General features: G+C 43.0%; 1 protein-coding gene across 1 annotated transcript in view; it reads right to left on the bottom strand.

The window, feature by feature from the left end:
• The window catches only part of HIPK3 (homeodomain interacting protein kinase 3), a 147,668-nt gene extending 134,337 nt beyond the window's left edge, over positions 1–13,331 (bottom strand). Inside the window, exon 1 of the mRNA XM_077460905.1 lies at positions 13,005–13,331. Coding sequence (XP_077317031.1) covers positions 13,005–13,080 — 76 coding nt within the window. The 5' untranslated portion in view covers positions 13,081–13,331. The remainder of the gene's footprint in view (positions 1–13,004) is intronic.
• Positions 13,332–13,681: the final 350 nt, after the last annotated feature.

Below are 13,681 nucleotides of genomic sequence, written 5' to 3'. Positions count from 1 at the left end.
AACCCAGTTTCTGTAAATTAGCTTTCTTGATATATTTTCTACCCAGTTCTCACACGATCATGGCCTTTACATTTTTTAGAGTAGTTGAAGTGGAGTTACCACCACTCCCCAACATACGGTAAGCAGCCTGCATGTCTTTTTTTGAAACAAGGCATGCTGCAGACCCCGATTGATCATTGCCATCCCATCAGTTATGTGTGTCTATCGGACAGAAAGCTTTATGCAGCAAAAGAGCTTTTGTTGGACACGAGCTAGCAACACCCTCGGGGTATTGAAAGAGTAGTCCATTCAACTGAAACTCAAGTAGTTCACCTGGGTTGCTATGGTTGCATCAAAGCTGCAGTTGGAAAAAAATAATAAAGAATATATATATATATATATATATATATATATATATATATATATATATATATATATATATATATATATATATATATATATATATATATTTTTTTTTTTTTTTTTTTTTTACGGTGTATAAGCTCATTCTCTACCTTAATTGTATTAAAAGCTTGACCGAAAAATCAATGAGAAAATTCTGAGCTTGATTACCATATATAGGTGAATTTCCTTCAGCCAGCTGCATAATAATTTCTGGATTTTTTTTATATTAAGTTAAAGGAAATAGATTACAAAATAAAACACATAGGTGACTAGGTTCTGACAGAAGCAGCTAGTCCCTGACACAATACCATCTCTGGGGCACCATAACATACCACTGCCTTGGAAGCAAAATGTAGCACATGAGTAAAGCTAAGTTACACATGGCTTGTATTTCAGATGATTTTTGCTCCATCTGTTGAATTTTGAGCCGTAAGTGGCCCTCCAAGCACCATACGGCAATTGAGCTGGGTGGAAACATATTGGTCGAACAGTGACTGCGTTCTATCAAATGCCATTGCTGCTCAGGTATTCACCCAAGACTTCCTGAATAATACAATGGATATTCCTCCATCCATGCTTTTTAGCTAGCTCAATATTGACCACACCCCCCCCCCCCCAAGCTTGGGCACCTGTGGGATCTTTGGAAGGGTGATATATAAACTCTTTGGACAGGGAAGACCGGGGGGACCGTCATCACCAATGCCCCAGACTGGTGATTTCTTCTAAAGACAAGCTCACCCAAAACCGAGTTTCTGCGTTGAGTATACTATAATCCCACAAAACTCAATAGAATCTATCCAGCCTGGGATCCTCTTTGTCCCCCCTTTGTTGCATACACCCGGGTTCATATTTTTGTTCTGGTATTGTCCTAAGATTACTGTTTTCTGTTCAGACTGACTTGTATCAACTGTGGCTGTCCGTGGAAGTACGATAAAGTCTGACGCCTCTGGATGCCCCAGTAAGGAGTACTAACGTGCAGACCTTGATTTCCTGGGTAAGGAAAAAAGGTATCCCTTTTGTGACCCCTCCGTTGGACACATAGGGGGTTATTTACAAAAAGGCAAATCCACTTCATACTAAAAGTGCAAACTACAAGTGCACTTGAAATTGCACTAAAAGCAAACTTGCACTTGGAAGTGCAATCGCTGTAAATCTGAGGGGTAGATCTGAAATGAGGGGAAGCTCTGCTGATTTTATTATCCAAATCATGTGCAAGCTAAAATGCTGTGTTTTTTTTTTTTTTTTTCCTTGCATGTCCCCCTCGGATCTACAGTGACTGCACTTTGCACTTTTATTGGATTGGCCTTTAGTAAATAAAGTTTGGCCCCCTCCACCTTCCTCCTCGCATGCGCAGTAAGGAACCGGCTGTTAAGCCGAAAGGTTTCACTGCTGGTTTCCCTTACCATGAATGGCAGCAGAGGCACCTAAGAGCTGACTCGGAAATAGGCTGGGGTGCAGACAGCGCGGGCTCCCTGGACAGCTAAGTGTCCATATATTAAAAGTCAGCAGCTACAGTATTTGAAGAAAGAGGAGGCACCAGCCTAGTGCATCATCCCATCCCATGTGTATTTATTGAAGAAAATCATAAAAATCTCTCACAAGCATGAGAATATGAATTCACTTTAACCCACCAATCAATAGCTCGAAAGTCCTGGAATCGACAGTCTCCAGACCGTGGGGGAACCACACTAGGGACCCTTCTGGTTGACGTGCTTCAAAGCAATCTCCTTCTTCCTTAGAGCCTCTGAGGAAGGAGGAGAATCCTTGGGAACGCGATTTGGAGACTCTCGAATCCAGGACTTTCAAGCTATGGATCGGTGGGTTAATGCAAGTTCATATTCTCATGTTTGGAAATCGTTTTTATGATTTTACTCTTCAATAAATACATGTGGATTAATGCACTAGGCTGATGCGCCCTTTTCCTTTCCACGCTCTTATTATAAAGCCCGATTTCAGCAGCAGGTATTGTAGTAAAAGATAGATTGTAGGTTATTACAATAGCTGAGCTATAATTTAGAAACTTTTGTAGAAATAGGTAATGGTGGATATAGCCTATTTGTATGGATTTGATATGACAGACCAAAATAAAGAATACTGTTCAAACCTCTTCAGCGCATAAAAACACCTCTCTAAAAGAAGGCTCCTGCACATTCCATGGAAAACAAAGATAAAAACGCAAATCCCTTAGCACAAAAAACATTGGATGGTGAAAAATCAAAACTCAGCCTTACGTACGGTATTTCGGAAATGTCCTGCAATGGAACTCACTAGAAAAAGCAACTGTGCCTGAATGGATCAGAGGAAAAAGGAAGCCAGGCCGCCAAAGAGCAACATGGTTAGACGGTAAAAAAAGCCAACACCAGCCAGAACACGAATTAACTAAAAGAAGCATATAAGATCAGGAAACCTAGAGAGAGAGATGGTCCCTAGGCCTGCCGAGAGTCGGACACTGAACAGATAACACACATTAACAAAGTCAATTTAAAATTTGTTTACTATCATGACTACCTTTCAAAAGCACAGCACAGCTCCAACCTATAATTTAATTCACTAACCTGAATATTTTAGAACCAATAAGTGAAGCTAAAGTTCCAAACAAATTAGAGATCCTACTTGTTCACTGTTATCAGCCAGCTCTCAAAATAATCCACTTTCTGCTGAATTACCGTAAAAGGAAGTGTTTGGTAGCAGTTTCTCTCCATGTACATATATACGGTATGTTCAATGATCTATGTGAGAGATTTACTTTCTCATCCATAAGAAAGAGGAGTCATGCCTTAAACTGCAATAAATGGTTATTAGGTAATTTATATATATATATATATATATATATATATATATATATATATATATATATATATATATATATATATATATATATTTATTTATTTTTTAACAAGCATTGGTTGAACGATCATCGTAAAAAGTCTCAGAAACCTCTCTGCTCATGTATACGGGCATTTGAAGGAAACTGAGCAGTTTCTTGCAAAACTGTACAAACAAGGTGCCGTATACTTAGTACCAGCCCAATCAGGCTTCATCATACTCACCTTTGCCTGAGATGGTCTGTAAACTTCTGGCTGAAGTATACTACGGTAAGTTAAAACAGCCAATAAAGACCCATAGTGTGAACAGGCCCTAACCGGGGTTGCGATACACAATCCCGATTACCCAAGCATGCTCCAAATGTCAGAAGTTCTTAATATTGTAAGCGATCTTCTGACATCTCTGGGCAATAGACCAGCCAAGGGAATAAAACGTTTCTTGCCATAGTTCGTCAAAACAGGGCAGACTATCTTAGCTTTCCACCAATAATTATTACACAGGATTTCTAAAGCGCCAACAGCTTGTAATTCAATACAGGAGAAATCAGAGGGCCCTGCTTGTTAGAGTTTAAATTATTAAAACTCTGACAAAGTGTAAAAAAGCAGTACAATTTGAAAATGATAGATAGTGGTGACAAAACACAAACTCGGTAGTAAAAATGTATTTATTTTTTTTCCAAAATGGTACCATTTTCAACTTCCCCCTATTAACATAGGACATCTTGCAAAGGTTTACAATGGCATAAAATCTTGGTAAAACTTACTATATACAGAAAACACGAACAGTCCCATCTCCAATTCTCTAAGGCCCCTTTCACACAGGTGGATCGACTATATCGGTCTGTCAGTTTTTTTTAGGCAGACTCGATCAAACCACCCATTGTCCTAAATGGAGCAGTGGATGTCAACGGATATGTGTCCATTGACAACAACATCCGATTCCATAAAAACAGACGAATGGGGGATCCACTGATTGACTCCAACACCAGCTCCAAAAACACCACCCAAGTCACTGTTTAATTCGCCCATGTGGTTTTTTTTTTGTCTCCTCTTGAATAGAGAAAAATAAGTGCACTTTATGTTTTCCTCCTTGTTAGAGAACAGTGTAAACAAATAAGTTTGTAAAAAAAAAAAAAAAAAATCAAGGTAATAGTAAAAAGGTTGGGGTCAAAAGGTAAAAGTCAGAGTATCTTAGGTAGGAGTATATATATATATATATATATATATATATATATATATATATATATATATATATATATATATATATATATATATATATATACACATATATACATACATACATATATACACACACACACACACACATACACTGCCCAGAGCAATTTTCCCCCATTACAAATATGCTTCCAAATCTCACTAATCTACACGCTGCATTACACAGCGTAGAAGGCTATAACTAAAGCTCACAATCAGTCACCACAGTGACAAAATTCTGTGAAGATGTTCGAGGACGCTCATCTTCTGTTCCTGGAAATAAGACAATGGCTCCTCCCCCAGAAGTTTTTTTATTTATTTTAACTAAACTGGTCCAAACAGGGCATTTCCAGTTTTGCCCATGCATGTACTTAAACAATACGCATTGTAACTGTAATAAAACCAGTAATTGAAAGCTTAAGCCACTCCCATCCTTCACAATAACTTGCTCCTCTTTGTAGCCTCACATTCCAGAGAAGCTGTTGAGAATACGTGAGGCTGAGTTGGGATTACAGCCTTCAACCCGTCACCTGTCACCAAATACAAATGGAGTTTGATTGTTTGAAGCATTTGTCCAGTCATTCATTCAGTGGGTGTCTCTTCCCCAAACTGAAGATAAACAGTGCAGTGCCACTCACTTAGGCCTCATGTACATTGCTACTGGTAAAGGAATGTTTAGGAGCGGTTGAGCCTTTTTTCAACTGCTAGTGAACTCTCCTCTATGTTATCTTATCAGTACATGTACACAAGGGCGTTTATAGTCATTTCTAGGCAGTTGAGTTTAGAGGCTTTTTTTGGAACGCAAAAAAATGGGTTCAGAAGCCGAGTTTAGGGGCATTTCAAGCACCAAAATGCAGCTAAACATGGTAACTCGTTTTTACAGGCGCTTTGCATTTTGGCTATTTTGAATTTAAAAAAATTAAAAATTTTAACACTTCAAAATGCAAATGCAACTAAACGCAGCAAAACTGAAGTTTTAAACGTGGGTTACGATCTTTCAAGTTAAAGCCTTCAGGAGGGGTTGTAAAAACGTCTCATGTACATGAAGCCTAATTACATGAACTAAAAAAATGTCAATGACCCTCATTTACCAAGGCAGGGCAATGTGCAAGACTTAGGCCTGATGCACACCTATGCATTTTTTGTACATTTTGCAGATTTGGACTACAGTCCATTTTACATGGTTTCCTATGGAACACGTTCTGTAGTGCAAATCTACAAAATGCAAAAAGCACTAAAAATGCATAGGTGTGAATCCAGCCTAAGTAAGCAATCAATCATCTTTAAATTTTATCTTCTTTAATAAAGGAAAAAAGAGTTTCCGTTAACAAGAGGTACAGATAAAAAATAAAAAAAATAAACAACACACAACATACTCACCTATATGTCCGCAGCATTGGTGTGATGCATCAAGCTGTCCCCTGCTGGCTCGAAGCCCGAGAACTGAGCGATCATATTTCTGCTGAACACTCAGTTGCCAGTCCTGCTCTGATCACAGAGTGGTGACCATCAGTGCTCTGCCCCTCCTGCACTCACTGGAGAGCCAGGTAGGAGAGGGGGGGGGGGGGGGCAGCTGGCTCAGTTACTTGCTTGTTCAGTGATGTGCCGAGAAGCAAGAAAACTGCTGGTACGGGAATTTGGGTGAATCCTGAAATGATCATCCAGATACATCAAGAGCCTGAAGCTGCTTGCTTTAGCCCGCTGTCGGTTGATTCTGGGTCACAGGAGAGCACAGGTCATTCATGTGACTCACAAGAGAGGATGACCAAAAAGAGCTTTGGCCATACTGCTATTGAAAAGCTGCTTTTGCAAACGCATTTTTCTTTGTGGTAGCATACTTAAAGCCCCTCGCCACGATAAAAAGGGACTTCTTTCCCACCACCTTCTAAGAGAGAACTTTAGTTAAAAAAATAAAAACAAAATGCCCTTTTTAACTTGCCACCTACCACCATCCCGAGTCTTCTCTTTTGTTTACATCCTGGATGGGTCCTTTTTGGGGTGTCCACAGCACTATGGGTGAGACACGAACACTTCCTATTGGATGCCAGCGGGGTCTTTCTCAGGACCAATGATCTCTGAGTGCCATCACAGTGGGCAGCAAGATGAGACAATCCTTTCATCACTGACAAAAGATGCTTAAAATGGTCAAATTTTATTTATAGAAGTCAAACCTATCCCAAAAAGAAAAGTATGTCTAAATATGCTAGTCCATCTAACACGATCCTCACACAGGTTAACAATGCTGCTGTCAGGTAGCTACATTGCTCCTCCATAGATACAAGAAGTGAGTGTAGCCACCATAAGACAGAACATGTTTTATTTATTTTCATGTGGAGATCCAGACAGAAATACATTATACTCTATATAGAAGTTATTTGCATATGTTAATCTTGTTTACAACTGTATTTATTTGTGAATTATTTTTAACTGTTTTTTCTACCAGTTTTTTATACCAGTCAAAAGACTCTCTTTGTGGTTGAGATTTTATCTACAAGCACGCCGATTATGTTGGGTTAAGGCGGACATACAAGGATAGAAATTTGGCTGTATTAGCAAGGACCGGGGCGAATTTCGATCCATGTAGAGGCATTCGATGTATCGATGGACTTGTGTGCAACCAGTCTGTTAAAAATGCTCTCTCGATCAGCCCTACCAAGTATAGCTGGCAGTGTTGATCAGTGTATTCTGACGGTGGGGGAAGTCTCCCTGCTGTCATATTACAAAAGCGCAGGGGAAAGGATTCCCCAATCCACATCAGGTGTGCAGATAGGGGAATCGAGTCCCACCCACTGGTTGAACAAAGAAAAATAAATACTCAGGAACGGCCAGCCTTGGTAATTATTAAAATAGAGATTTTAGGCCTCTTTCAAACTAACAATCTGTTCAGGTCCACCTGTCAGTCTTTTAGGTGGACCTGAACAGATGCTCCATAGACCTCCATAGAGCATCAGATGTCAGCGGTGACATGTCTGCTGACATCCGACCTGCTCAGATCCCAAAAAGCGTGACGGATGAAAAACCTACTTTTCCATCCGTCTGCGGATCCTATAACGATGGACTCTGCGGTCTGTCGTCATCCGATCTTCCATAAGGGAGAGCGGCGCTCTGTCAGGTCCGTCCCTACACAGTGTGCAGAGATGGACCTGTCATCTTCTCGCTCAGCGGGGATCGACGGAGCGGATCATCACCGATACGTCCCATGTGAAAGAGGCCTTAGAATTTTCTAATCAATCTGATACGTACTGAAGTGCACAAAGGCAATAAAGATAAAGCAGAAAAATAATGTAAACATGTGACTCAAATATTACGCTCAGGTAAAAACTACAAAAATATCTGAGAATAAATTCCCAGAAAATACATTATATCTTCCTTTAAATGGAACAATAGTCACACTAAAGTTAAATGTTATGTTGTAGAAATAAAGAAGACATTCCTTTTCAAAAGCTCAAAACTTTATCTCTTACGTTGTAAGCTCGCAGGAGCAGGGCCTTTGTAAACCGCTTGTATTGAATTGTTCAGTTGGGCGTATGGTCTCCCTTTATATGGTAAAGCACCTCGCAAACTGTTGGTGCTATATACATCCTTTATAATAATAAATTATGTTCCCTGTTTTTACAAACACATCATGCTCAAGTTTAAAAATCTAGTGTGAGCAACTTCTAAAACAACCAATAAACTGCCAAACAGAGCGTTATTACAGAGCCTTGCGGCACAGAAACGCAATATGGAGGGACAGAGTGTTCTTATCATTTACCACTAAACATGCCAACTCTCCCAAAACCTCCTGATCCGATTCCTCACAAACAAATAGAATTAACCAAACGCACGCGCTCAAAAACCTTTGACGTCTGTTAGATCCGCTCTTCTGATCCTGTGAAGTATGATATACAGATATTTAAAGGCCAGACTGTGTGCAAAATGTCTACATGCAAAGTATTCTGCAGATTTATGGAGCATGTGCTGGAAGAAGAGCTGGAAGCGAGATGGTGAACACAAGGCAGAATTTAGTGTTCAGAAGAAAAGTGTGCATCGAAAAATGATTGGAAGATGGTAGACTTTTTTTGTTTCTTTTTAGCTATAATGTGAAGAGAGAGCCTTGAAACAAGATAGGGGATCTATGATAATGAAGAGAAACAGGATGTAAAGGAGGGGGGGGGGAGGGTTTGAAGAGTGTATTTCTATATGGGGCAATGTCTCAGTGAGCAGCCTCACTCACTGGCTCTGCACTGTTAGTATATCTGATCAGAGCTCCTAGAAGTTTGTGGAATGTGTTGGGCTCAGCAGTCCTTTGCTGACACCTAATTCACGCCCTCTCCATCTCCACCCTCTGTGAATGCACCAGGCCACAACATGTTGACACAACTGCTCTGATGAGCACAAAAAAGCAACATCATCATAAAACAAGCTACACACCTATAAAGCCTTTATTGGGAGGGCAGAGAATAGGAAGATTTACATTTTTTTTTTTTCCCTGAAATCTAAACCAAGGAGTCAAAAATCGCAACTGGCCCCCGGAGTCTGTTCCTGGGATCCCCTAGAAGGTTAGGAGTAAGAATAGAGGGTTAAAGGTCTTACTAGCAGCTGAACACATGGGAAATGCTAAAAGCATCTGCCACATATGATCACACTTGATAAAGCTTGGGAAGAAAAACACCATCAGAAATAGTCTGGCAAAAGTTTTAATTTGCTTTGTATTTTGATTGCCTTGACGTAAGCTGGCAACTGTTGCTGTGTTGTCTTTTTCTTTCTTGTTTTGTACTCATTGACAACAGGTAGTAAAAATAAACAATGGAGTTTATATTACTGAATATCACATATCTGAGGGGAAAGCTGCAGATGAACACAAAGTATCAACACAAAAGAAAGACACAAACAGAAAGAAAAGGTTACATATTCTTTGTGATTATTTTGTGAAGAGATCTTGATACACAATATAAAAAACTATTACAAAAAAAAAACAATGTGCTTTGTGTTCTCACACAGAGGTATGTTGCCTGGTGTGGTCACACAATGTTGTGTATACAATCGAATGCCAATTGCCATACTTTAAAATATCTGTGACTATGACCTATTCCAGTCAAGGACTCTCAGACAGCCTTATGCCAACCCCCACAGCAATTTACCTAAAAGAAAAAAAATCAGAGTCTCCTACATGTAGTAGATCAGGTCTTACAACCAGTATATCAACACATTTTCCTTTTTCTTGCAACATAGTAGCTTGATAATACACGGCTGCTTTGTCCCAATTTGTTCTGAAGCTAAAAGCAATCTCCCAAAAACACATTCTACAGTCTTACCTCCCAGTCACACCACATTGGTTACCCCTCTACAACTTCACATCTCCTAGATTACACCTCCTGGGTGTCTTTTTGCTTCTGCTTAACAATTTCCCTTTCTTATATAGATAGAGATCCATCTATATATACATAAACACACACACACACACACACACACACACTTTTCTTTTAGATTTGCCAAAACTATACAACATGAGGCCAACCTAAACACTTTTAATTTGTATGCAGTCAGACAGGCCCTTTGCACTACATAGTTCAAGTTAAATCTAATGTATGGCCGGCCTAAGTTTCTATTTGTCACCTCATATCCCCCTAATTCCAGTTCCCCTCAAGTATGATCCCTTTTCCGCTAAATTTCCCATGTCCCTCTATTTATACCCCACTCTGCTTCTAGTCGCCCACTGTCTACTTATATTCCAAAGTATTGCATAATGTCCATGTCTCTACACATCTTTCCATCTCTGATCCACATTCCCTTTCCCAACTTCTCAGCCTTCCTCTCTATCAGTTCTATTTTTCATGTTATCGCACTTTCATTTTGCATCTCAATCCTTCCCAATATATCATCCAACTTCTCTTTTTTATGTATCCTAATCCTCCTACATCTTCTATAATATAGTTCTACTCCACTCAACCTTTCTCATGGTTCCTCAAGGCAATGACTTAGAGTTCCTGCCTCGCACAAGTCCTTGTAGATTTTAACATAAACAGTATCCCTCTACATACTATTCTCTATTCAACATATACAACACACCCCCCACCCCCACGTCCAGATCATACTCCACACAGTGCAGCAAATAGACGTCCTGATCTCTGTGCACTAAATCCTACCCAGCAAGCTGACAGTGATCTCTCCCTGTTGTCCTCTCTTTCCAGCTCATTAAAACCCCGGACCTCCTCTATTTACTCTACTCATCAAAACTGAAGACGGCCCGCCACTTCTCTATATTCTCCAATATCAAACACAACAACCCCCTGAATCTCTTGTTGCTTGTCCCCTATCTAGTATATAGACCTATCGATCCCCTCTTTGTACTCTTTGTCTAGGATGTAACAAAGTCTATCTACACTTCTCAACCTAAGGAAGTCCCCCATAAATCTGTACTACCCACACTAAGCAAATAGAAGTCCCAAGTCTCCTCTGTGTACCACACCAACCTGTAGAAGCCACGAATCTGCCTTTACTGTACCCCTTTGGCAATCCTAGGTCTATCTATAAATCTATCTATAAATCCCTCAAGCCTGTAGAAGCCTATTCTCTCCTGTGTTCACCTCCACCCTATAGATTTCCTGTGTGCTCCCTCCAGCCTGTAGTAGCCCTCCGATCTACTCTCTGTAGATTTCTACATCTGTAAAAGACCACCAATCGCCTAACTGCAGTAGCCCCACTGATCTCATCTCTTTAGAAAGCCCCCCCATACTCCTCTCTGTAAAGCACCTACCCCCCCCCCCCCCTTCCCCAGACTCCTCTCTGTAGCAGCCTCTCCCCATTTCCCCTTTGTATGAGCCACCCTCTGATCTACTCTCTGTAGTAGCTCCCTCCCCCCCCAGGATCTCCACTCTGTAGTAGCTCCCCCCAGGATCTCCACTCTGTAGTAGCTCCCCTCTCCCCCCCAGGATCTCCACTCTGTAGTAGCCCCCCTCTCCCCCCCAGGATCTCCACTCTGTAGTAGCCCCCCTCTCCTCTCTGTAGTAGTAGTAGTAGTAGCCCCCCTCTCATCTCTCTAGTAGTAGTAGCCCCCCTCTCATCTCTGTAGTAGTAGTAGTAGCCCCCCTCTCATCTCTGTAGTAGTAGTAGTAGCCCCCCTCTCATCTCTGTAGTAGTAGTAGCCCCCCTCTCCTCTCTGTAGTAGTAGTAGCCCCCCTCTCCTCTCTGTAGTAGTAGTAGCCCCCCTCTCCTCTCTGTAGTAGTAGTAGCCCCCCTCTCCTCTCTGTAGTAGTAGTAGCCCCCCTCTCCTCTCTGTAGTAGTAGTAGCCCCCCTCTCCTCTCTGTAGTAGTAGTAGCCCCCCTCTCCTCTCTGTAGTAGTAGTAGCCCCCCTCTCCTCTCTGTAGTAGTAGTAGCCCCCCTCTCCTCTCTGTAGTAGTAGTAGCCCCCCTCTCCTCTCTGTAGTAGTAGTAGCCCCCCTCTCCTCTCTGTAGTAGTAGTAGCCCCCCTCTCCTCTCTGTAGTAGTAGTAGCCCCCCTCTCCTCTCTGTAGTAGTAGTAGCCCCCCTCTCCTCTCTGTAGTAGTAGTAGCCCCCCTCTCCTCTCTGTAGTAGTAGTAGCCCCCCTCTCCTCTCTGTAGTAGTAGTAGCCCCCCTCTCCTCTCTGTAGTAGTAGTAGCCCCCCTCTCCTCTCTGTAGTAGTAGTAGCCCCCCTCTCCTCTCTGTAGTAGTAGTAGCCCCCCTCTCCTCTCTGTAGTAGTAGTAGCCCCCCTCTCCTCTCTGTAGTAGTAGTAGCCCCCCTCTCCTCTCTGTAGTAGTAGTAGCCCCCCTCTCCTCTCTGTAGTAGTAGTAGCCCCCCTCTCCTCTCTGTAGTAGTAGTAGCCCCCCTCTCCTCTCTGTAGTAGTAGTAGCCCCCCTCTCCTCTCTGTAGTAGTAGTAGCCCCCCTCTCCTCTCTGTAGTAGTAGTAGCCCCCCTCTCCTCTCTGTAGTAGTAGTAGCCCCCCTCTCCTCTCTGTAGTAGTAGTAGCCCCCCTCTCCTCTCTGTAGTAGTAGTAGTCCCCCTCTCCTCTCTGTAGTAGTCCCCCTCTCCTCTCTGTAGTAGTCCCCCTCTCCTCTCTGTAGTAGTAGTAGTCCCCCTATCCTCTCTGTAGTAGTAGTAGTCCCCCTCTCCTCTCTGTAGTAGTCCCCCCTCTCCTCTCTGTAGTAGTCCCCCCTCTCCTCTCTGTAGTAGTCCCCCCTCTCCTCTCTGTAGTAGTCCCCCCTCTCCTCTCTGTAGTAGTCCCCCCTCTCCTCTCTGTAGTAGTCCCCCCTCTCCTCTCTGTAGTAGTCCCCCCTCTCCTCTCTGTAGTAGTCCCCCCTCTCCTCTCTGTAGTAGTCCCCCCTCTCCTCTCTGTAGTAGTCCCCCCTCTCCTCTCTGTAGTAGTCCCCCCTCTCCTCTCTGTAGTAGTCCCCCCTCTCCTCTCTTTAGTAGTCCCCCCTCTCCTCTCTTTAGTAGTCCCCCTCTCCTCTCTGTAGTAGTCCCCCTCTCCTCTCTGTAGTAGTCACCCCTGGTAGTAGTCTCTATGGGGTGCAGCTCTCCCCTCTGTGTCCATGTCTCTCTCGGAGCCCCTATGTCAGTCAGTTTGTCCCCCAGACTTACCTTCATAGAGCAGCAGGAGGTGCAGCGTGCAGGGCTGTGCCGGACATGTCAGGCAGTGCGCGGGGCCCCTCTGCATGCTCAGCTCGCGACGGCCGCTGCCATCTTGTCCCGGCCCTGAGCTCCGTCACCGTCCTCCTGCTTCCCACCCTTCAAAACACCCCGGGCGGCTCGGGGGACCGTCCTGCGTCTTGTGTCTTCTCAATAGGTCGCGGGGGAGCCCATACTAGTCCTGTCAGCGCGGGCTCCTGGGCTTGCTCGGTCCCGCCGCGCACACACCGCCGCCCGCTCCCCTCCTAACATGTCGCTCAGGCAGCCTAAAGGAAACAGACAGCACCAGCCGATCCCAGAGCTCATCCGACCCAGGGACGCCACCTGGCGTCTGCAGCGAGGAACGTTACCGTGGCAACCCATGAGCCCTTGTTTACATCGGTGACGTCATTTGTATTAACCCTCTGCCCGCTAGAGTGGACTGCGGTGCCCTGCGCAATGGTCATGTACAATATAAAAAAAAATCGGGCGTTGTCTGGATGATACATTCTCCATGTGATGGGGAAGAGGCAGCTGCCTTGTATCTGAAGTGCAATGCTTTGCCCTGCCAACAGAAATGTGCTGACATGTCTTCATCTTCATCAATAAATAAATATATAAAATATAATTCCTCATTTAATGTGTGCTCT

Source organism: Lithobates pipiens, unplaced genomic scaffold (genome assembly GCF_037356315.1).
Source record: "Lithobates pipiens isolate NorthernLeopardFrog02 unplaced genomic scaffold, aLitPip1_a1.2 Scaffold_10, whole genome shotgun sequence".
NCBI lineage: Eukaryota > Metazoa > Chordata > Amphibia > Anura > Ranidae > Lithobates > Lithobates pipiens.
The sequence above is the reverse complement of the archived record's forward strand: the minus strand, read 5'-3'. Positions and strand labels throughout refer to the sequence as shown.